General features: G+C 47.4%; 1 protein-coding gene across 1 annotated transcript in view; it reads left to right on the top strand.

Moving 5' to 3' along the window:
* MIPEP (mitochondrial intermediate peptidase) overlaps window positions 1-24,733 on the top strand; it is a 133,889-nt gene that overhangs the window by 18,852 nt on the left and 90,304 nt on the right. Inside the window, exons 8-11 of the mRNA XM_082859725.1 lie at window positions 2,286-2,334; window positions 3,987-4,047; window positions 7,861-7,913; window positions 23,872-24,025. Of these exons, the coding sequence (XP_082715851.1) occupies window positions 2,286-2,334; window positions 3,987-4,047; window positions 7,861-7,913; window positions 23,872-24,025 (317 nt within the window). The remainder of the gene's footprint in view (window positions 1-2,285; window positions 2,335-3,986; window positions 4,048-7,860; window positions 7,914-23,871; window positions 24,026-24,733) is intronic.

Raw genomic sequence — 24,733 nt, 5'->3', positions numbered from 1 at the left:
CCCGCGGGGCGGGGCGGGGGAAGGTCACAGCTGAACGAGGCTCGTCGTCGGGGGAGGTGGGTTTGAGCCGGGACTTCAGTGGTCATGGCCCCGCCGAGGGGGCTGAGAACCGCCACAGGGAGGGGCACCCGGAGGTGCTTTGCAGTAGCCACAGTGAGGGACGCGGCTGCTCCAGGCCGACGGCAGCTGTGCAGGTGGTGAGATGTCACGTTTGGGGCATGTGGCACCCAAAGGGAGAGCCAGGCCTTGGACATGAGCCACCGGGAAGACAGTTCCTGCTGACGGGGTCGGGGCAGGAGCGCAGTGGGTCTGAGTTAGGTGTGAGGTGCCAGTTGGTCAGTGCAGGTGGAAACACTGATGGACAGCGGGGCACACACACGCCGGGACGAGACTGGTCAGCTTGCCTGGACGCTGGGGGCAGCCGGGGCCCAGGGAATGGGGGGACTGAGCCCCAGCTCGAGTGACTGGAGGTCACTGGAGGTCACCGGCCCCGCAGTAGCGAGCGCCCGGGGTGATGGCCAGCAGACCCACGGCTCACAAGGTGGTTAGCACAGGAATGTCTTGGAGCTGGACTCTGTGCACACAGTTGTGTCGAGTGTGACCTGTCATTTGGTTGGGGAGCTTGGACGTATACATAGAAAGATAAACCTTAATACAGGTCAGTGTCTTTTTAGTTCCAAATGCACAGAATATGGAACAATGCCCTGGGATTTTAGGAGCGCAGGAAGTTTGCAGATGCTTGGATGGTTGTTGAAAGTTTCATGAGGGAAGTGAAGCTGGAGGTGGACAGTGCGGAACAGTGAGCTGTCGACAGAGGGGGCAGGAGGTGGGAGGGGTACAGGTTAGGGTGGACCCCACGTGACAGGTGTGCCGGGTCACCTTCCAGCGAGGTGTGCGCTTGCCCGAGGCCGGCAAACTCATTCCTTTTTATTGAATACTATGACGGTATCCAGGTAGAGTAATTGAGGTAGATGTTTCATATGTAAGAGAGCTAGGAAAACAAAATAGGTGCAAGTTAGTAAACAATGGTTATTTTGAAATAAAAAGCACACACAGAGATATATTTGAAAACAGTTCTCTATGCTAGCTGGTTTGATATCTGGAAATAAAGACTTTAGTTTAAACTAAATAACAGTTGTTTTTCTTAACACCGTCTAAGATGAGGCAGCGTTTTTCAGGTTACGAGATACGGGCTGGTTCAGCACTGATGGTGGGGAGACCGCTGGGTTCCTGGTTTAGGTCCGTCCTTTCCCCAGCCACTTATTTTACTGAGAAAAGAGATAAACTGAACAAGAAACTGAAACATAAAAGACCATCTGGAAAATAGAAAAACAGAGTGTGCAGCCCACTCTCAAATACATGTGAAAGCTCTGTACATGTTAAACAGTGGCAAAAAGTGCTAAATTCAAAAAGTCACATGAAAAATTTCCTATCATGGGAAACAACAGTAACTCCACTACATTGCCTTTGTGGGTTTGTACAAAATAGTGACTTATGGCTGAAGTATTTTAAGTAGTAAAAAAAAAAAAAATTCCAATAGAGCCTAAATTTTTAATGTTCTAATTTTGCAATATTTTCTTTGAATACTGATCCTAAATAGATTATTCTGCTGTGTATATAAAAATAAAAATATTGGGCTTCCCTGGTGGTGCAGTGGTTGAGAGTCTGTCTGCCGATACAGGGGACACGGGTTCGTGCCCCGGTCCAGGAAGATCCCACATGCCGCGGAGCGGCTGGGCCCGTGAGCCATGGCCGCTGAGCCTGCGCGTCCGGAGCCTGTGCTCCGTGGCGGGAGAGGCCACAACAGTGAGAGGCCCAAGTACTGCAAAAAATAAATTAAAAAAATTTACCCAGAAAAACGCTGATTTTTAAAATCTGATGTTTCTAAGTTGTAGTGATTTTTATGAACAAATCAGAGGCTATCTCTTGAAAACTCAGAAAAAAATTAGACATGTCTGACAGGCGTTTTTTTCCCTTAAACATATGACTAGATAGAAATAGATTGAACCTTTGGATTCTTTTCTTTTGTTTCCCCTTAACTTTTTATTTTGGGGTATCATTTAAGGCTTTGATTATTACTGTGTCAGTTTAATTAGTTTATTTAATAAAGATTACCATCATCCAGAAATGCCTAGCATATGTTAGCAACCCAGCTTCCCTTCGAGGAGCCTCACTTTAAAGGCGTCGTAGTGTATGGACTTATGATCACCGCATTATAATTTTAACAGGCATGTACATTTTATTTTATGTAGTTAAAGATATTTTCTTTTGGATTTTCATTTTAGAGACTGTCATGCAGTTCCTTGAGAAGCTATCTGACAAACTCTCTGAAAGGTTCGTTTTTGTATTCTCTTTAGAGTACATGTTATTTATTTAGGTTTTTTTTTAAGACTTGATTTATAAAAAAACAATTAGTAAGTGACCTGTTAAGAATATAAGTGTTGGAATATTGCGTCAGATCTGTGGACTGTTCAAGAGATTAGATGACCAGTGAGCCCTGCTTTGAAAGTGCAAAGTCGTCCCCCGAAGGTGACAGTCTCGGAAACTTGGGCTGTCCCCTCTGATGAACCAGTCAGCCTTCTTGAGGAACTCATCATTGATAGGGACTTCTTAAAATTTCCCAAACCTTTTGAAACTATATATTTTAGCTCGTACTATCAGTTTTTTCATCAGCTGGAAATGTAGTATTTCTCTTCTTTCGGCCTCAGTGTGGGTGGCTGGTGGGGATGGTAGACGGATCTGTTTGCCCTGCTGTGTGCTTTAAGAGCGCTCTCAGTGGTCCCTCTGTCACAACTGCCTGCCTTCTCCTTGCCCAGCCCCCTGGGCTGGCCCTCGTCCTCGGGGCCACTCTGGTAGTGCTCTTTCTGGGGGCCAGCTCCCCAGGAGCCTTCAGACACCCTGGCTCTAGGGCGAGGCATGGCATGTTTGTGAGAGACCATGATCTCTCCTGTGGCACTGCCTAAAACCTCGTTTGCTGCCTGACTGCACAGCGTGTTAATTTTACCTCCAATTTCCATTTTCTGTTGTAAACTCATGCCTTAGAACACAGTCCTCTCCAATTTGGATTACATTTATAAATTCTAAAATTATCTTTCAATGCAGTGAGCTATTGTGGCTTTGATATAATGAAGTAGTGTTGATTATGCAGTTATTTGAGACTTTATTCTACTTTGCCTTGCTGGTTAAACATTATTCTTTTTCACTTGTATGTAGCTATAGATTATATTTTGAGCAGACTTACCTTCAGATTTTTATAGTGGCGTATAGGAGTTCATTCTACGGAAATTTCATATCTGCAAACACTAAGTGCATATTTGATTATTGCCCAGCTGGAGGTTTGCGGTAGGGGAAAAATTATGACTAGCAATCTTAAATATAATCTATGTTAATATTCTTTTATAGGAAGTAATTTGTTAGCCTCTTTTTTAAGGTGTAGCAAAAAGCAGTGGTTTAGGGCTTCCCTGGTGGCGCAGTGGTTGACAGTCCGCCTGCCGATGCAGGGGACACGGGTTCGTGCCCCGGTCCGGGAAGATCCCACATGCCGTGGAGCGGCTGGGCCCGTGAGCCATGGCCGCTGAGCCTGCGCGTCCGGAGCCTGTGCTCCGCAATAGGAGAGGCCACAGCAGTGAGAGGCCCGCGTGCAGCAAAAAAAAAAAAAAAAAAAAGCAGTGGTTTAAAGTTTACTGATTAACACTTTGCACTTCGCATGTTTCTGTTAACACTGCTAGTTTTTCCAGGCTTTTAGTACTTTCAAGACATATCTCTGCCAAGGTGCTTTTTAAGGTAGAAATTGTAGTAATTTACTGATGTATATATTATTGTTTCTTCTAGCACATGTAAAATTTGGTTAATACTGGTTGCATTTGCACTACAAATTGCTTCTAATTTTATCATGAATATTGGAAAGTAACATAAGCAGACTAGTTCTTTTATAATGTAATTATGAAAATTTTGTCCTAACAATTAATGATAAACCTGTTTTACAGAACTATGAAAGATTTTGAGATGATACGAGGGATGAAAATGAAACTAAATCCTCAAAATTCTGTAAGTGACCATCTTGGGATATTTTTATTATAATATAAACAGTCTGTCAGCTGAGGTCTTTATCTTTTGACTCTAGAACTTTCTTGTGATTTGCTGAAGGTGTATATAGTCTTGTTTCTGATCCTTGGATTTGGGGAATAAAGTATTGAAATATTTGATCCAAATGTCCGAGTCTGACATTCCAGGAAATCCAGTGTTTTTGTGGGTTGGTTGCTGTCGCTCTCGCGCTCTCTCTCTCTCTCTCTCTCTCTCTCTCTCTCTCTCTCTCTCTCTCTCTCTCTCTCTCTCTCTCTCTCTCTCTCTCTCTCACACACACACACACACACACACACACACACACACACACACACTGTGTCAGCACAGCCTGTGCTAATGTCTGCTCACACAGAGGTTGCTTCTGTTCTGTGGAGAGTCGGCGTCTCTGGGCGAAGCACCTTTGGGGGCTCGGGGGGGATGACCTGGCCGGTGGCAGCTTCAGCATCAGTGCTCACCTTGCAGTTGACACGTTTGTTTGCTAACCTGTGGAGCTCAGTTAAGTAGATAAATGTTGACTGTCAAAGTGTAACCCGTCTTGAAAACACTGAATCTTAAGATCAAATGATTACATGATTCTTCCAGTCAGACTAAGTGTCCTTAGGGCCAGAGGGTGCCCTGAAAAGGGATGAGATCCCAGGTGTTAGGGCTCGGGCTGCCACGGGATTGCTGGGCTGTCTGGACCCCTCTCCTGTAGCTGCTGGTGGTGGTCATTCTTGGTTGCTGGTGGCTGCTGAGCAGGGTTAGAAACTCTTTACCAGCTTCCCAGATCCAACCAGCATGAAATGGAGTAATTCTGTCGTAGTCACTGATTTCTGGAGCAGCATGTGAGATTGTTAAGTGGTAGTCAGAGCTGTATCTAGCAGAGTAACTAGGGTTAGCCATCCACGCACTTTGGCTTCGTAGGTAGATCCACTTAGGAAACTAGATCATGGATCAGAATTTAGCTTGGTGACCACAGGAACAGAAAAGGTGAAGTGTGTTGCCAAAAGCTAATTCATTAATATGACTTGAAGTTGTTCTCCCTGGACATGTTTTTGTTCGTTTGTTTGTTTTTGGCTGCATTGGGTCTTCGTTGCTGCATACGGGTTTTCTCTAGTTGCGGCAAGTGGGGCTACTCTTCGTCGCGGTGTGCGGGCTTCTGATTGCGGTGGCTTCTCTTGTTGCAGAGCACGGGCCCTAGGCGCGTGGGCTTCAGTAGTTGTGGCTCGCGGGCTCAGTCGTTGTGGCTTGTGGGCTCTAGAGCACAGGCTCAGCTGTGGCGCACGGGCTTAGTTGCTCCACGGCATGTGGGACCTTCCCGGAACAGGACTCGAACCCGTGTCCCCTGCATTGGCAGGCAGATTCTTAACCACTGTACCACCAGGGAAGCCCCGGACATGTTATGTAGCTACTGATGCTGGCTGTTCTGAGGATGTTTGGGAAATGCCCTTTCTTCTCTCCTGAAGCCCCCGTTTCAGTGAAGGTGCCACCGTTCACCCTGCTCCCCTAGCCAGACCCTGGACTAAGTCTAGACCAGGGGTTCTTAGACTGCTCCCTGGAAGGCAGCACTTGGGCGCTTGGTAGAAAGGCAGGCTCTCGAGCGCCACGAGCTGTGTGTCAGTGATCCCTGCGGGTGTTCACACCCGCCCCCGCCCGTAGTGTCAGGTACCGAGGCCTGCAGCTTCTGCCTTCCTGGCAACTCTGTCCCCTGTCTGTGCCCATTGCCACAGCCCTGGCTGAGGTCATTATTCCTTCTCCCCAAGACGACAGTGACTGGTTTTCTAGCCTTTTGTTCTGCTCCCCTCGAGGTTGTCCTGCATTCCACCTGCTTTGCTGGGTGCCTGGCCCACGTTGGATGCGGAGAAGGTCCTGTGCACTTACTGGGAATGGGAATGAATGAATGCAGGGCTGCCAGAGGGATTTTTCTAAAACACTGATTGGGCCTTGCACTCTTTTGTTTAACATCTTCAGGTAATTATTAGATTTACCTTCCCATTTCTTGGCTTTCCCACACAGCCCTTCGTCATCTTTCCTGGACGTCCTCCTCTTCTGCCTGGGAGCCCAGTCGGCGTTCTCCGCTCACTACTGACAGCCGCGTGATGCTCGTGTGCTCTTTTCACGTACTTTTTGCTTTGCTTTCCCTTCTTTTATTTATTTTTTTATTGAAGTATAGTTGATTTGCCATGCTGTGCTTTTCTTTTATTCTTACATCGTAACTGACGCTTATGTGCCAGCGAATGCCATACCCCTGGATTACGTGCTCCCGTTCTTCACAGCCCAGCTCAGGCTCTGTCTCCTGCAGACGTCTCCTGCCCTCCCCTGTGATTTAACACCCTTCGTGGGCTGTTTGGCGTGGTACAGCGTCATACACGTGACACACTGTTCTCTGATTGGCGGGCTGCTTGTCTTCCTGCTGCCTGGACTGTTGTCAGCTCTTGGTACAGGGATGGTGTCTTGTCTCTTGCATTAGAGCCTGCGCTCTGTCTGGCACGTAGCAGTTAGTAAACAGTCATCTGTTGGAGGCCATGAGTGCCAGGAACTGATCACTCAGGGGCCAGAGTCCCAGGGATGCTGTCCCTGCCCTTCAGGAGCTCATGGGCAGAAAGAAAGGAAACCTCCATGTCTTACCTTGGTCCCCTTCCCTGATAAAAGTATGAGCATGGCGCATGAGAAAGAATACCTTGTCCGCAGAGGAGATAATGTCTAAACTGAACCTTTAAAGGACCTTGGTAATAAGGATGGAAGCCTCGTTCACGGAGCTCTTCTCAGTGCCAGGTGTTTTGTTTTGCAGTTGAAGTGCATTTAGCAATACTGTCTGAGAGATGCTGTTGATTCATTCAACAGATAACTCTTGAGGGACTGCTGTGTACCAGGCAGAATTCAGGGGCCAAGATACAACTGGAAAATTGGAAACAAAATCCCTGCCCTCGTGAAGCTTACGTCGTAGGGGAAGAAAAGAGATAGTAAACACATGAAAAAAATCAGCATCGTGCTAGTCCTGTGGTGATAGGGACTGTGGGGGAAACAATGCAGAAAAAGTGGATGGAGGCTGTTGTCTTACAGGGGCTGGGCAGTGAAGACCCCCCCCCACCCCAGGAAGATGACACTGGAGCAGCCCTGAAGAAGTGAGGGGCTGGCGACAGCCAAGGAAGAGCCCTCTGGGCAGAGGCCGGAGGCAGGGGTCTGCCTTGCGGTGGACGAGCAGCAGGAGGCCGGCGGGGGTGGGGGGGCAGGGAAGCCCTGCGAGTCCCCGTGCTGTGGACTGTGTACCAGGGGGGCAAAAATGGTTGTTCTAGTGTTTCTTTATGACATATTTTCTTTGCCAAGATTAGAGTTAATTCTGCCTTAGTTACGTTTTAAATTGTTGCTTTCATTTCTGGGATCCACCCTAAGCTTCTTGCTTAGATTTAGAAAGAACTCTAGTCTCACCTTTAGTTCCCTAATCTTACCTGCAGTATGTTTTATGGATTAATCCACGGGTTACATTTTGGGGAAAATTTCAGCGTGGCTAATTTAATCTATCAATTTTGACTTCCTATTAGTTTACATTTTAGAATGACATTTGTTTAGCTTTTCCCCAAATTCTGCAATTATGCTTTATTTATACCTCTCAACTCACTGATTGCAGGGAAGTCAAAATAAAAAGGCACGTATTTCCTGCCAAGTCATGAATTTTTAGGCTTTTTATAAACCTTTTTCTGGCATCATAACAGGTATACATTTTGTAAGTTGGCTGAATTATTGATTAAAATTGTGAAATAGTCAACAGCTTTCATAACAGTGAATTTTCCTTTGTAGGAATTAATGCCCTGGGATCCCCCCTACTACAGTGGTGTGATTCGTGCAGAGAGGTACGTTTTCTGAGAAATACTCGCATGTGAGAAGGAAGAAAGAAATATGTATTGAGCGTTTTGCCTGCTAACTGGGCAACTGTCCCTTCACTTGGTGCCCACGTTACAAACCTGCGTCCCCTCAAGCTCAGGCCCTGTTTTGGAGTGGCCAGCATCCGTCTTCAGGTCACTTCTCTGGGTTGGGAAGCCCCTCCCCCAGGCCTGTAGTGGTCCTTCCCCCATAGCCCGTCCTCTGTGGCTTCTGTCATTCCTTTTTACACCTTGTGAGTATCTCCCGCATGGCTGGAATCCAGCCCCTCCGCCTCTTCCTGTGGGTGCTGTCCAGGCCTCTAGACTCTGAGCTGGAGGGGCTGGGACTTGGCTAGAACCCTCGTCGTGTCCCGCTTCGGGCCCAGGGTGGGTGCTCGGCACATACTTGTTGGACCAGCAGAGGAATACGGTAGTACTTGGCGCGGCACAGTGTGGTTTTCTTATGCTTTCTCATTTTTACTGGAACACGTCGGCATGTTATTGGCACATCTGGGAGGATACAAATGAAATGAGGATTTGGGAAACTTATGTTGATAGAGGGACTCCTCTGGCTTCCGTATTCCTCTGTGTCTGTTAAACCGTGGCAAACTAGGAGCTATGCTTTTTCCCCTAAATATACCCTATTTCTGTCATTTTTATGTTTGCTTGTAAACCCACAGAATATGGAGGCCTGTTCAGAGTGAACACAAAAATGTTTATGTCCCAAGCAACTTTACATCTGCAAGAGGAATATATTTTTTTAACAATCTCAGAATCTTAGCCTTTAACAAATCCTTAACATTCTTCTCTTATGGTTCATTTTTTAGATATGCAGTTAAGATTGACTTAGGTCCTGGAAGAGAATAAAAGTTTTGAGCCGCTTTCTTTACTAAATCGTGCTGGCATATATCATGATAATATACTTACTCAGTTGGTATTAAACTTCAAAGTCTTTTGGTTGCCATGCGTTATATTCCAGCACCAAGCAAAGGGTGGTAAGCACCTCACTAAAATTAGGCGCCGCTTCTTCTAATGGTTTCTTTTGGCATTTTTCATAGAAGCAGAAACCCGTAGCTTTTCCTGTTCTTTCTGCCCCGGCAGCGGGAGGTGGCCTGAGATCGGTCAGTGTGTCCCAGAGCTGACCCACTGAGTTCCCATCTTTTCCCCTCTGTGGCCTCTCCTTACGTATCTGTTCCCCAAACCAGTGTTACTTACAGAGCATAGGCGTCTCCTAACCTGTAGGTAATAATGCTTTGTCAGCTGGTGTTTCTTATACATGTGTCCCAGGTTCAGCATCAGTCACCTTCTCTAGGAAAGCACGTAAACTGTAGTTCAGAATCTGTAATAATTTGATCCTGGTGAACAGTGAGTGCTTAGAATATATCATAGCTTAACATAAGATATGCTAGTAATAAGACATTACTTCACGATTGTGTTTTATGGCTGCAAGACTTCATATCCTGTTCTTACAGTTGTATGAAAAAATAGCATTTCTCTCTTAAAATCCTTTCAAAGGCATAGCATACAGAAATGTTAAATTTTTTATTAATATGTTCCATATTTATGTAAAGTTTTTCCTTGTATTTTTGACATTGGAAAGTAATGTAAATTAGATGTCCTTGTTTCTTTTTGATTTTTGCCACTGTGATTTTTATGTGGTGTTCCTCTGCATCATGTCCCCCGCCCCTTATTATTATTATTATTATATTTTGTGGTACGCGGGCCTCCCACTATCGCGGCCCCTCCTTTTGCGGAGCACAGGCTCCGGATGCGCAGCCTCAGCGGCCATGGCTCACGGGCCCAGCCGCTCCGCAGCATGTGGGATCTTCCCGGACCAGGGCACGAACCCACGTCCCCTGCAACGGCAGGAGAACTCTCAACCACTGCGCCACCAGCGATGCCCTATTATTATTATTTTTGACCGTGCTGCGTGGCATGCAGGATCTTAGTTCTCTGACCAGGGATCAAACCCATGTACCCTTCAGTGGAAGCTCTGAGTCCTAACCACTGGACCACCAGGGAAGTCCCTCCCATCCCTTATTTTTTAATACCTTAGCCTTAAATTTAAAAGCGATATTCTTGTCATTTCACTGTGCTCTGTAAGTATAGCATACCCAAGTGGTGGTTCTGTGGAAATTACATGTGGATATTTGAATACTTGGAAAGATAGAATCAATTATGAAGTATACGTACGCATTAATCAGGGTGTGCGATCCCTGAGAAGTTTGACAGTGATCTTAAACAGAAGCTATTGAATAAAGGGGAGTGAGTCCTCCATTTATACCAAAAATGCACCACTGGAAAGTCTTTAGGTTGCTGCCTGACTCTGGACTCGGTACTTAGAGATCCCGGAGGCCCCCAAAGGGTGGGAATTCTGACTCCTCTGCACCCACCACAGAGATGGGGTCTTCTTGTCCAGATGGGAGGATCGGGGACAGCGTGGCCCTGTGGCCAGGAGCTCCTGAGGGCTGAGGCCCCGGACAGGCCTGGCTCCCCTGTGACACGTGCTACACACAGTCTGGGAAAGTGACTTATCCTCAGCCAGCTTGTAGTTTTAGTACTAAAATAACATTATTATGTGGAATTGGCCATCTGTAAACCTTCTAGAGAATGGTCCCCTCTAAGAGATGCTTTGTAATTGTCCTCTCAAATCTTTTGAAGGAGGTTCAGTTCTGCCTTAAAGCTTCTCTGAGAAAACACTCATCTGAAATGTAATGACTGTATTAAATGAGTAACAGAATACTCATCAGAGAGCTTTTGGTGAGAGAGACAGCACTGGACAGGGGTCCACCTTGCCTGTGCATCCTGGTGGCCGTGTCCAAGGCAGGGGAGCCTGCCTGTGGCCGGCAGGACAGCACACAGGGGTCCCTTCCGTCTTCAAGGTCACAGGCCCACTACCGCCTTTAAAATGAAGCTGGAGCGTCGCTCGAGGCCCGCGTGGCTCTAACGAAAGATACACACATGCCCTCTGGTTCTCCCTCACCACCCTCGTCCTCCTCAGGTTACCTCGACCAAACTGAACCCTGTCCCCTGCCTGGTCCCTTTCTGTGTCAGAGACTGCGGCTTCCTGCCCTGCCCTACATGTGACATTGTGCCTGGAGTCCCCGAAGCCCCCCGGCCTGTGCTTATAGCCCAAGTGCCGCATGGCCGGGCGCTCACAGTGTCCTCTGGACCTCCCTGTCAGCCACGCCCGGAAGCGCAGAGCAACGTTTGTCTTGTCTCCTCTGTTTGAAGTGCAGTGGGGAACACGCTCTGGGCCCAGGAAACGTGCTGGCTGACAGCCGTTGTTGGAGCCTGTGTCTACACCAGTGGCTGGAGATCCGTAGTAAAAGCAACCCAGTGATCACTGTTTTGGTGAACATATTTTTGTGGACGGCATTTTTCATCTGTCAGGTCTGTTGAAGGCAGCATGACCTCTGCAGGTCTTCATGATGCTCCTTTGTTGAGAGGGTTCCCCAGGCTGGCTGGTTCTTGGAGTAGAAATCACCACTCTTCCGGGAACACAGTGTAACCCACCTGACAGCCACAGGGGACTTCAGTTCACTTATTTGGCTGTTAACTCAGGAAAAGAACCAGGAAAAGGGATGCAGAAATGCTTCAGGTGGGATTGTAAGAATTGGGGGGTTTAAAACCTCTATTTTGAGTAGCTTGAAAGGCAGAGGATGGCGTTTTGGGTTGCAGTGTCAGTCATCCTGATTGACTAGAGTAGACGGAGAGGCGCAGGTAGGGGAGGAGAAAAGAAAGGGAAAAGGTAGTAGTTTGGGTTTGGGGTAGAAGGGTAGAACAAAGTGAAGATTTCTAAGTCCTCGTTAAATGCCTCTACTTGCAAGTAAAGCCTGAAATGTGTGGTTTGACGTGAAAGGAAAAGCAGAAGGGGCTTTCCTTGACTTGAGCTTTTTTTCAAGTTACCCAGGGACTTTTTTTGGCCGACGTGTTAAACACTTAAGATTTATTTCACATTTCTTAATGTTCGCATAAGAGAAGAAAGAACCTGTTAGAAAGATAGGAAATTGTGTTTTCAAACTGTGAGAGGTGAGTCCTGGGAAACAGTGGCAGAAGCAGCTAATGGGGAATCTTCAAGAGCAAAAATACCTTAATTTTTTTTCTTTTTCAAGTTTTAAATTCTTCATGGAAGAGTGAAAGTAATTCTTTACGAAAAGCATATGTGCAATGATTTTATTTAAAATTTTTATTTTTGAAGAGTTAATACATTCACGTGGTTGGGACAAAACTGAAAACAACATGAAGTGTCCGTTGAGGTATTTCAAATGCTGCGCACAGCCTCCTCCCACCCCTGCCCTCAGGAACAGTCATTCTTAGTGTTCACTGCATCCTTCCAGTGTTTGATTTTTGTTTTTAATGCTCGAGGACTTTATTTATTTTCTGCCAAGGCTGAGTTTCAGTGAATCACATTTCACTTATTTTGGTGCTGTTTTATAGAATGATGTCATTGGGATGTGGGATTCAGTAGCGTTTATTCCTTGCCAAGGTATGTTCTGAAATGTCGGGAGCGTTCACATAATGATATAGGAATGTTTTGTGTTTTAAACTATTCATGAAACATTGGACTTTTATAAACCTTTTTAACCGTTTATAAACCTTTTATAAACCTTTATAATGAAAACTTCCAAAATAAACAGAAATAGGGAGCATAATATAAGTAACCCCCACATACTCATCTCCCAGATGAAGTAATTATCAAGGTTTTGCCATGTTAGCTTCACTGGTCTCTTTTATTTCTCCCTTCCTTCTTGTTACTAAAGTGTTTTAAGCTGAATCCTAGCCCTTGTGTCATGTCACTCTTGTGTATTCTTTCCATCTCTCGTACGTGGCTGTTTTCTTATATGACTCCAGAACCACCAGAACCCAGTAAAGTTTGCAGCAGTTCATGGGCGTCATCTCGTACCCCGACTACACCCCTGTTTCCTTGATGGTCTCCAGTCTGTTTCTTCCCAGTTGGCTTGCTGGGCTTTCTGTCTGAGTCTCTTGCTCCAGAGCTGGTCCCCACACGTCATGCCCCAGCCGACCTTGTTCACATTGCCACTCGCTAAAGAGACCAAGTCGTTGGTCCTACAGGATTTCCGAGCTCGTGGGCTGATCTGGTTGCCTTCACGTGGGGTCATTTCCCTGGTTCCTGTCTTCCTGTAACGTGGCTCTCGTGCCTCTCCCCCCCCAATTGTGTTGGTTATGCTCTCTTGTGTTTCACGTGTGGCTGTTTGATTTTACGTATTGATGGAGCTGAAGAAGCTGAGTGAGAGGCTGTCATAATAGAGGTCTCGCTGCTCTCCTGGGATTTGGCTCCAGCCTCTATGATGGGGTCCTGTCACCTGGTGCCATGTCAGCGTGACTGTGGTCATCCTTTCCCCTAAGGTTCCCTTTCCTACCTCTCTAGGGTGAGGATGAAATTGTACTGTGATCTGTGTTAAGAGCAGTTTCCAGGGCTTCCCTGGTGGCGCAGTGGTTAAGAATCTGCCTGCCAATGCAGGGGACACGGGTTCGAGCCCTGGTCCGGGAAGATCCCACATGCCGTGGAGCATCTAAGCCCGTGCGCCACAACTACTGAGCCTGCGCTCTAGAGCCCGCGGGCCACAGGTACTGAGCCCGCATGCCACAACTGTGCGCGCCTAGAGCCTGTGCTCCACAACAAGAGAGGCCACCGCTTCTGAGTAGCCCTCGCTCTCTGCAACTAGAGAAAGCCCGTGTGCAGCAACGAAGACTCAACACAGCCCAAAATAAGTAAAATAAATAAATTTGGAACAAAAAAGAGCAGTTTCCAGTGAACCGTGTATCTGATCTCCACCATTAAGGAAAAGAGCCCCCTCCTTACCAGGCAATTTGGCTGGAGCTGTTTTCTTGCCTCTAGAGTCAGAGGTCAAGATAGGACCAAACGGACGATGGCCAGTTCTTTATGAAACAGAGACAAAAAAGATATTTTCAGTGTGTGGTTACCTGAAAGGGAAACAGGTTCCTACTACCTTTCGGTTCTTTAATTGCTACCTTACCTTAATTTAGCTGGAGAAAACAGTCGTTCTCCCGGTGGCTTCAAGATTACAAGTTTCACGGTGTCATCCAGCTGTCACACTGTGATCCTGCCGAAAACATCATTCCTGATGCCAGAAACATTCTGTGTGGTTCATTTTCCTTTGGTGAGGTTGAAAATAGCTCTGACGGTGCCGTCACACATGTATGTCTGTGCCTCCTAAGTGTCTGTTATCTGTCGTGTTTGTCCTGCAGGGACCCTCTGTAAGCACTTGTCTGCTGTACAGATTCCCACACCTGCCTTAACTTACTGAGTAGAATAGGGTGGGACTGAAGCCTGTGGTTCCCGCAGTTTCAACCTGGATTCACTGACGGTACTGAACTGTGTTTTGTATTTTCACTACGTTCAGTGCCAAGGTTTTTGGAAGTAAAGTCCAAGTTCTTTCTTTACCTTCATCCCAGGTGCATCAGAAGTTGACATATAAGTCTGACTCATAGAATGTGCTTCAGAGAGACACTGATACATTGATTTTTTAATTTAATTTTATTAAAAAAATATTTTTTAAATTAATTAATTTATTTTTGGCTGTGTTGGGTCTTCGTTTCTGTGCGAGGGCTTTCTCTAGTTGTGGCAAGCGGGGTCCACTCTTCATCGTGGTGCGCGGGCCTCTTACTGTCGCGGCCTCTCGTTGTGGAGCACAGGCTCCAGACTCACAGGCTCAGTAGTTGTGGCTCACGGGCCTAGTTGCTCCGCAGCATGTGGGATCTTCCCAGACCAGGGCTTGAACCCGTGTCCCCTGCATTAGCAGGCAGATTCTCAACCACTGTGCCACCAGGGAAGCCCCCATTGATTTTTTTAAAAAACTTAAATTACAACAAATGAATTCTTCAGTGGAAAGTCTCTTACTGACTAGTATTTCTGTACTTATTTTAATGATAGTGTTCCTGATGAGGATTTTGAGATATTGCTAAATTCTATTGGTTTTAATAAGAAAGACCTAATTTATACCATTTACCATGTTGATTATAATATGTTCTCTGAAAACTGAAAATTTATAAACCCACACGTAGCATATTTTTAACCAGAAAAAACAGCAGAGAATTTACTGAGCTTCACTCACCAGCCGTGGTGGAGGCACAGTAAGCTTCTTCCAGTTTCTCCTGAGGATCTAGAGATCTCTTATTTCTGCATTCAAGTCAGGGGAACACCTTTACAACGAATAGCAGTAAACTTCTTGCAAAACTAGGCAAGAGTTTGGGTGATGAAACCAAATCCTCCGAATACACTTAAGTTTTACTGTGTTTAGGTTGGGCTGTGGCTCTGACGTGCTGTGAGGTTTTGTGTGTCACCTGTTGTGCTTTTCTCTTGTTTGGGGGGGGGGGTCTCTAGATGACAGAGGACATTTTTTTCGCAGTGGTTTCTCTTCTCATGGGGATCATGCTGTGAGCAGGTGGCATGGCAAGGGCGGGGGGAGCGGCATGGTGGCCCCGGGGGCATGGCGGGGGGAGGGTGCTGCCTCCTGAGCCCGGCATCCCCGGAGGGCCTCAGTGACCTGTGACGCTGAACATCCTGTGGGTTGCGGATGTAAGCTGAGTGCACAGAGGCAGTCAGGGCGCCTCGGCAGGGGTGTAGCTGCTGGAAATACCTTGGAGCTTCCTGAATCCCTCACAGCCTCTCTGGGCCTCTCCCTTCCGGCTGCTCTTCAGGAGGGAATAGCCTCTTGTTTGGGAGGGTCATGGAGAGCCTGGGGGGGCACCGGCCTGGGGGGTCTCTTCCTTGTGGTGTGAGGCCGCTGAGTGAGGCGGGTGGTCTTTGTGGTTGAGCCTGTGGTGCTCTGTGCAGCCGCTCCCTCCCCTGGTTCTCCTTCCCCCGATGCCCTTCCCTCCTTCCCTCCCATGCGCCCCGCTTCTCCCTGACCCTCCCCCCGTGCTTCTCCCTGACCTCATGCCCTCCCCCACCAACAGAACTGACCACAGCCTCGTCTTCATCCCCTCTGCACTAACGTCCCTTGTCACTTATATTAGGTGCTCTGTATGGTTTGGGGGCCTTACTCTTTCCACACTGAGTGTCATCAGGCACATAGTAGGTGATTAATTCACAGCATTAAGTCAGGCTTCCTGCCAGAGTGTCGCTGTGATGGACGGAGTGCCTGCTTTTCTCCAGGCACAGCGCCAGCTTCTTTGCGTGCACTTGTCTGGTCATCGGCGGAGCCTGGGACATATTGTATTGGGTTGGCCAAAATGCTCTTGTGGGTTTTTCCGTAACATCTTATGGAAAAACCTGAACGAACTTTTTGGCAAACCCAATAGTTCATTTTCCTGGTGAGGAGGTTGAGGCCCCCAAAAACCAGAAGAGAAGAACTTGCTCTCAAAGCACAGAAAGAGACAGAGCCAAGTTTTAACTTGCAGCGCAGGGCTTTTGCTCCGAGCCCGCCTTGGGCTGCCGCCAGCCTCTCCCAGTCTCAGTTTCCCCCAGTAAAACTGAGTAATAATTCTAGCCTCACCTGTCTCACAGGATTATGTAAGGAACATGGGAGGCTTCTGATGTGAAAGTGCTTGGCAAATTGTGACGCGCTGCGCAAGTCTAAGATAATGTTATCTCACACGGTTAGAGGTGTTGCTTCAGCAGTTATTCTAACGTTATTATGTATCATCAATCTCTTCCTTTTGATTAACTTCTTCCCCTTTGCCTGCAGAGGTGCTGAGATATTCCTTGTCATGAAACAGACAGTCGCCCCTCCCATGACCCTTGCAGAGATTGAAGTCCTCGTTTTTTCTTGCCAAACCTCCCCCAGCAGTCTAGACCGGATGCCTCCTCTCTCTGGTCTCTGTCGTCTGACTTGTGGCCCTGACAGTCGATCAGATGGTCTCTCCGAGTTACCAGCCACCTGCCCCGCGCACAGTTTGGTCCCTTGCTTTAGCCCTCAACACCACGACCTCTGCGGTTCCTGACGGTACTTACTTCCTGCTCCCTGAAGTTCCTTCTTCAGTACACGGGCCCTCAGCCCTGCTCCCCGCCTTCTCACCACCGCTCGTTTGCCCTTCTGGTTTCTTCTCTGAACTGGCAGCACTTTTTTGCTCGCGGGGTGCAGCTTTAGCAGGGAACTCAGGGCTCTGACTCCCGACCATTGGGAAACGTGACTGAGGACGAACATCCAGGTGTAGCGCTTCCTTTAGTCCTTCCACTGGTAACACACTGTGGGAGGGACCTCAGTGCCTCTTCTTGGTGTCATTTACTCCCGGACTGCTGTCTTCCAGTTAAAAAGAAGCCTCAGCCCTCGTGCTCAGTCTTGTCGTAACCTCGGGGAGATGACTTGTCTTTGTGTAAACCTGTTTCCGTACTGGTGACATGGGGGTAGAAGTGTGACCTTGTAGGGCTGTTTCTGCTGTTAGGTGAGATATATATAAAAGGCTGAGCCCAGGGTCCTCGTGAGCACTTGTCATCCGCAGCATCACACAAATGACAGTGGGTAAGCTGTCATTTTGTAGGTTAAATTTAGGGAATATGGACATACTTGCCATAAGGAGTCCTCTCTTGCCAAAGTAACGAACCTCTGCCTTCTGGACTGTGTCCGTTCCCCGTGCCAGGCCCGTCTTCAGCATTTCTGAGCGCCTCTCCTCGTCTTTCTAGCCACCGATGGGGCTGCTCCTGCACTGAGTGCAGTCTTGGGGGATACCCAGGAAAGGGTGGCAAAGCAGAGGCCTTTAGCTCTGTTCCCCTCCTGACACCTGGTAAACTAACAAGGTCATCAGTACAGCTGCATCTCCATCTCTGTGTCACAGAAGAATTGAGGAGGGTGAAGGAGCATGTGGCGTCCTGTTGTACCAGGATCAGTAGGTGTTATCTGAGAGTGATACACCAGCAAGTAAATGGTTAAGTATTTCAGAAGTGGTGGAGGAGCAAAACCACATTGCCAGAGAGGAAAAGGAGGTGCGGCCACAGAGCCAGAGGGAGAGGCAGGGAGCCTGAGCGGCCCACAGAGCCAGAGGGAGAGGCAGGGAGCCTGAGCGGCCCACAGAGCCAGAGGGAGAGAGGCAGGAGCCTGAGCGGCCCACAGAGCCAGAGGGAGAGGCAGGGAACCTGAGGTGCGAGGGCCCAGGCCTCCATGCCTGGAGGGCAGGCGTGCACACTCTCACAGCTTGCGGGGTTGGCAGGATGACTTGGCAACACCTGTTTAAAAATCTGAACTCTCATGCTCTATGCAGCGTCGTCGTTTCTGGATGGACCCCACAGAGAGGTCTGCACCTGTCTGGCAGGGTGTTTGTGGGCTGTTTGTCGCGGAGGTGAACTGACAGCAGCTAACAGCAGCTGACTGCACAGCTCTGGGTGCATTTTCTGTAGAGAAGTTAAAATTGATACAAACACAATCAGAAGTCCAGCTCCTCTCATCACCGTGTGTGGGCCATTGCAGACAGTGTCAGGGACGGACACTCGCTTACAAGGTGCGGACTCTCACTGGCCACACACACCAGGGAGTGGACGCTTTGGAGAAGTTACGGCAGGTGCTTGCTGTGGACCAGAGCTTTATGTGCCGAAGCGGACAGTATTTAAAAGTACATTTTTGTTAAAAAATACAGGAAAACATATTTTTGTTAAAAATGTGTGTTAAAAGGAAATTGCAGGATAAGAATTGTATGATTCTGTATGTGTGTCTATGTATATATAGCTGTGTGTATTTCTGTACATGTAGATGTGTATACACACACACATGTAAGCCTTCTTACACAGATAAAACGATGATACACAGGAAGTGGTTATCTCTAGATGGTGGGACTGGTAAGCCAGGGGATGTTATTTGAGAGCTTTTTTAAAAACAGGGAGTTTATATTACTTTCTTTTTTTTTTTTTTTGCGGTACGCGGGCCTCTCACTGTTGTGGCCTCTCCCATCGCAGAGCACAGGCTCCAGACGCACAGGCTCAGTGGCCGTGGCTCACGGCCCAGCCGCTCCGCGGCACGTGGGATCTTCCCGGACCGGGGCACAAATCCGTGTCCCCTGTATCGGCAGGCGGATTCTCAACCACTGCGCCACCAGGGAAGCCCTATATTATTTTTTGATGCATTTGTTCTCAGTCATTTCAAATGAATACCATTTGCTTTTCACCATTGATAACAGTTTCATTTAGTTTATACAGAGTGGAAGTTGTATGTGGAGTATTATACAAGCCTATATTCTGTACCTAAATGATTTTCTCCAAGCTAAGTTGTCTCCTTGAGCTTCGCCTGATTATCATATGTAGGTGTCGTGGGCAAGTCAGTACATGTTTTAGGTTATGCATAGGCTGTGTTGTTGTAGCTTTACTATGTTTCTTTTCTATAAAGTGAGTTTCTTACAGCCAACATACAGTGGGTCTTGTTTTTTAATCCATTCTCATATTCTCTGCATTTTACTTGTTACATTTAGACTATTGATGTTTAAAGTGATTAGTGATATTATTGGGTTAAAACCTACCATGTTTGTTACTGTTTTCTATCTGTTGCCTGTATCATCTTTTTTTCTTTCTTTTTTTTGTCTTCCACTCTTTTTCTGCCTTTTATGGTTTTAACTGAGTATGTTATATGATTCCAGGTTTTCTCCTTTTTTCACTGTTTGAAGTAGTTGCCCTGAAGTTTACGTGTCCATTTACAAGCAGTGTGAGTCTCCTTCCCAGTAGTACTTACTGCTTGTTGGTTAGTGCAGGCACCTAGGTCTCTTTCCAGTCCCTCCTAATAACATTGCCGTCATTATGTCACTTATCCTTAAGCTATAATCACCTACTACATCATTGCTGTTACTATTTTGAACAAATATGAAACAGAAGAAATAGAAAGTTTTTTAATATCTTCATTTATTTCTTCTAACCCTCTTCCTTTATTTACGTGGCTCCAGGTTTCTGACTTACATTATTTTTCTTCTTCCTGAAGAACTTTTTAACATTTCTTATAAGCCTGGTCTACTAGTGAGAAATTTCCTCAATTTTTGTTCGTCCAAGAAAGCCTTTATTTCTCCACTTTTGAAGGATAATTTTGTTGGGCACAGAATTCTAGGTTTGTGGGTTTTTATTTCAGCACTGTAAGCATTTCACTCCATACTCCTCTTGCGTGGTTTCTGGAGAGAAGTCTGATGTAATTCTTACCGTTGCTTTTTAGGTGAGGTGACGTTTTTCCCCTTTGGCTTCTTTGAAGATTTTCTCTTTGTCTTTGACTTTTTGCAGCTTAAATATGATCTGCCTAAGTGTTGTGTTTTGTTTTTTCCTACTTGGTGTTCTGACCTTCCTGGATTTGTGGTTTTGTGTTTGTCTTCAGTGTGGAAGGTTCTCAGTCATTATTACTTCAAATATTCCTTCAATTCCTTTCTTCTTCTGGTTTTCCCATCATGTGTGCATTGCACCTTTTGTGATTGTCCTACAGTTCTTTGGGTATCCTCTTCTGTCTCTGTTTTTCTTTTTTGTCTTTGCATACCAGTTTTGAAGTTTCTGTTGACGTCTCTTCAAGCTCGCTGATCTTTCCTCGGCTGTACCCAGTCTACTGATGAGTTATCAAGGGCGTTCTTTGTTTCTTTGGCAGTGCTCTAATTTCTCGCACTTCCTTTTGATTCGTTTGTAGCGTTTCCATCTCTCTGCTTACCTTACCCATGTGTTCTTGCATGTTTTCTACTTGTTTCTTCACAGTGCTTGGGATGCTAATTACAGTTGTTTTAAATTCTCAACCTGCTAATTCTAACATGTCTGACATATCTGAACCTCGTTCTGGTGCTTGTTCTTTCTCTTCAAACTGTGTTTTTTGTCTTTTAGCATGACTTGAAATTTTTTGTTGAAGGTTGGACATGGTGTACTGGGTGAAAGGAACTGAGATAATGAGGGCTTTGGTGTGAGGTTAGATATTCTTCTGGCCGGGAGCCGGGCTCTGCTTGCTTTTCCATTAGCCCTGGGGCTGGAGGTAGCTCTCCTTTGGTGTGCTCTCTTTGTCTCCCCTGTTTGGGTTTCTCGGGAGGCTTCTGCTTAACTGAGGTCTGGGACCTGCAGGCCTGGGTCGTGTCCCCTGTTGTTTTACGGGAGCCCTGCTGATGTGGTGCTGATGTGTGGACGGAGGAGATGTGATCTGCAGGCCTCTGGTTACGTCTCAGTCTGTTAGGGGCCCTGCGTCTCAGCTGCGACTTTCACACGTGCTTTCCAGTCCCCTCCGCTTTGATGAGATGGGAAGGCTGGGGGGCGTGAGGTGGATGTTCTCTCTGGTGAGAGGGTCTCTCTGGAGGGCAGGCCTTATTGAGAAGAGCAGAACGTGCTGGTGTAGTTCATAATGGCCACTTTTTCCTTCCTCTGCTGGAAGATGGGGGAATTGTTCTCCATCTTCACTGTGAGAACCTGGTGGGGCTCCTGGAGGGAAACCTCATAAAAGTGTAGGGATTCCCCCTGGGATTTTTAGCTCTCAGACAATTTGTCGATCGTAGTTTGTTTTCCTACCTCGGTACTCGTCTCCCCTGGAGCCTCCTGTGAATTGTGGCTCTCTGGATCTGCCTGCCTGCCTGCCTCTCCAGTTTTGGGGCCCAGCGATTTGCTCTGTGACCTCACTTCTCTGCTGGGTCCAAGAAGAGCTGCTGGTTTCAGTTTGTTCAGCTTTTTGCTTGTCGTTGGGACAGTGCTGCCCTCCAGGGTCCTTATACGCTGGGCCGGGGGCCAGACGTGGCAGTTACTTCCCGTTTTACAGCACATCCCCCTTCCCCATTTCTGTGACATCCCTTTCTTCCAATTCTCTGCCATCTCTAACTGTTTTTTAAATTTAATTTTACTTATTTACTTTTTATACAGCAGGTTCTCATTAGTTACCTGTTTTATACATATTCGTGCATACAATCCCAATCTCCCAGTTCATCCCACACTCCCCCTTCCCCCCTTGGTGTCCATACGTTTGTTCTCTACGTCTGCGTCTATTTCTGCCCTGCAAACCAGTTCATCTGTACCATCTTTCTAGATTCCACATATATGCGTTAGTATACGATACTTGTTTTTCTCTTTCCGACTTCCTTCACTCTGTATGACAGTCTGCCGTCTCTAACTCTTCTTCCTTGTCTTCCTTTCCACCCCTTCACCTGGAAGTCCAAGGACCTGCCCTTGACCCTCCTGTCAGCCCCTCCCCTTCTCCTTTTCCAGCTCACACTCTCCTCGGCCATAACAGCCTCCTATAGCCTCCGTGCTGACTTCTCCCAGGACGTCAGAGTCAGTGTCTTCAAAACTGAATCTCGCTTCTTCTCCTACAAACACACCCACCCTCCCCTCTTCAGTTTGTGTGTGCGCGCGCACATGTGCATGCGCGTGTGTTCATTGCTGATTAAATGGCTCCTACCCACGCGGTTGCTCAAGCCAGAGACCTGCATGTTAGTCTAGGCTTTTCTTTCTCCTTCAGCCTCCAAATCCTCACAGTCCTGAAACTTTTTCATCTAAAAGAAAAAGAAACTTAGATCTGGCTCCTGGTCTTAGAGCCCCTGCTGTTGCCCCTGTTCAGACGCTCGTTGGGTGACTCCCGCCCTCTCTGTGCTGTGTCCGCTCTCCTCACCGTCAGCCTGGCAGGTTCCAGGTACCAGGTCACTCCTCTGGTGTCTGCAGAAGTGATGTCCCGCGTCTCCCAGGCCGCAAGCAACCCCGTAAGATGCTAGGTTATCCTCTTTAGGATAATCCACTAGCCCTCTTTGGATTTACTTTTCTTAATCTCAACTTATAAAAATGTCTTGTTTTGAAATGTAATAGATCAGTAGCCCATGCCTATAATTTATAAACATACCCATATTAAGGTTGAAATAAGTCCAGTTATTTTATTGACAGGGATGCACAATCAGAATGTTGGGAGACCCCATGCCTGAGGGCACAGTCCCCCCTCCTCAGGCTCGCGGGCCAGGCTCTCGGTTCCCTGGACCCCCCACAGGGTGTCAGCGTCTCTTCCCCTCGTTCCCATCTACCTGCGTCCTGAGCTCTCGTTTAACCCCCTGGTTACTGCAGTGGCCCTGCTGCCTCGTGCCTTCGTACTTTGGTTGCACCGTGGCCTCTCCTGGGCTCCCCTCCCATCTCCACTGCACAAGGAAGCCCTGGCCCTCGCCGCCCCACTGTGCGTGCCCTGCCCTCTCTCCCTCAGCGCCGGCCCCTGAGCCTACTGGGTGCCCGCTGCTGTGGGCCCTTCCATCTCTGCCCCCTTCCATCCCCGGCGTCCAGCGGGCCAGTCGACGGCTGCGTGAGTGAACGAATCAGTGAGCAAGGGGGCTGGACCACTCGAGTCTCTTACTCCACTGAGTCTGCTTTTATGAAAAAGTGATCAGAAATTAAGGTGTAAATTGGTGGATTCTGTACCGAAATCTCACTTGTGGTGCAGTTCATACTCCCTAAATCCAGTCCCCCAGTTAGTAAGAAGCGTAAGTTTGTACATATTTGGTTAATCCCAGGAAGTAGAAATAGACTCAGTACCTACTATCATTCTAGATCTCTTCTTTGTGGCTATGGTTATAAGGTTTGGCCTGGCGTAATGATTCAGAAACATTCACCTCACACATTCTGGGTGTATTTTGGTTTATGTTGGAATAAAAAACATAAAAGAGTTGTTTTGGGGTGAAGAATGATTAATATTACGAGAATATTATCCTTCGTTTAAGATATACAACAAAAAGATAAATTAAGATCTGATTGTTTATATGACAGAGCTTTGGAGCTTTTTCCATTAACAAATATTTTACCGGACGTGACATGTGACATTCTTTTTAGAATATAACGCATTTCATAGCGTGAGTTTTACCACTATAGTTCCAACTGGTATTACTCTTACTACAGTTATAATCAGACTGCTGTTCTTCTGAAGAAGACTGAGTCTGAAAGTCCCTCAGAAGCTCGAAACCTACCATAGGTTTTCAGTCCTTTCTTGGCTCGTAAATTGTCAGTGGAAAGTTAGCTGAATTTACCTCAAGAAACTGAAGCCAGCGGAGCTGTGATTGAGCTGCTTCTCCTCCGCAGGTATGACAGCGAGCCCAGCGCATACTGCCCGTTCTTCTCCCTGGGAGCGTGCATGGAAGGCCTGAATACCTTGTTTAACAGGCTGTTAGGGATCTCGCTGTGTGTGGAGCAGCCTGCAGAGGGAGAGGTGTGGAGTGAAGATGTTCGGAAACTGGTAAGCGGCCCGGTTGGAGTGAGGAAGCCGCGTTCCTGGACTCCCGGCTTTGGTGCTGAATTAACAGCGGTTTCATCTCAAGTTAGCCTTGCGCCGATGGCGCTTGTCTTTGCCCGATGGAAGATCCAAACCGCCACTTGTGATGTAGGATGCTACGAAAGAAACACTTGCCTCTAAACGTCAGTTGTTGCCTGAAATTAATGTAAACTTTTAACAGCAGAGTTATTTCTCTGGAAAAAAAATTTGTTTTTAAGGAAGTTGATAGAAGGTTGAGTCTTTTATGTCGACAAACCCCGGTTAAACGAACGTTTGTCATTGCCCTTCACGTGCCCGCTGTGCCAGGTGTCGCATCTGTTAATTCCAGCTCCCTCAGGCACCTCCCACCCCTTCCCGCCCGCCCGCGGGGCTCACGTTTGCGCCAGATGCTCGCCTGCGGCCTGTGCTCTTGGTGAGACCCCTTGGACAGTCACTCCGAGCCTGGGATCCACCCTTCTGCCAGGGCCCGCTTCGTGTGAGCTGCGACTGTCGTCGTTTTCTCCTGATAAGATTTTGAGGCTTTATGGGCCCTAAGGTGGTGGTGTTCTCTTTGCTCACGTGCTTAGCGCACGGTTCACGAGAAACGTGAACTGTCTTGTGGCCTTCTGGCTGCGCTTCGTGATCGTAGAGCAGGTGGTGGTGGAGTCGGGAGATCAGCGGGGAGCGTGATTG

This window comes from Leucopleurus acutus (genome assembly GCF_964270905.1).
Source record: "Leucopleurus acutus genome assembly, chromosome: 18".
Lineage (NCBI taxonomy): Eukaryota > Metazoa > Chordata > Mammalia > Artiodactyla > Delphinidae > Leucopleurus > Leucopleurus acutus.
Note: the sequence above shows the minus strand (reverse complement) of the source record. Positions and strands in the feature narration are given on the sequence as shown.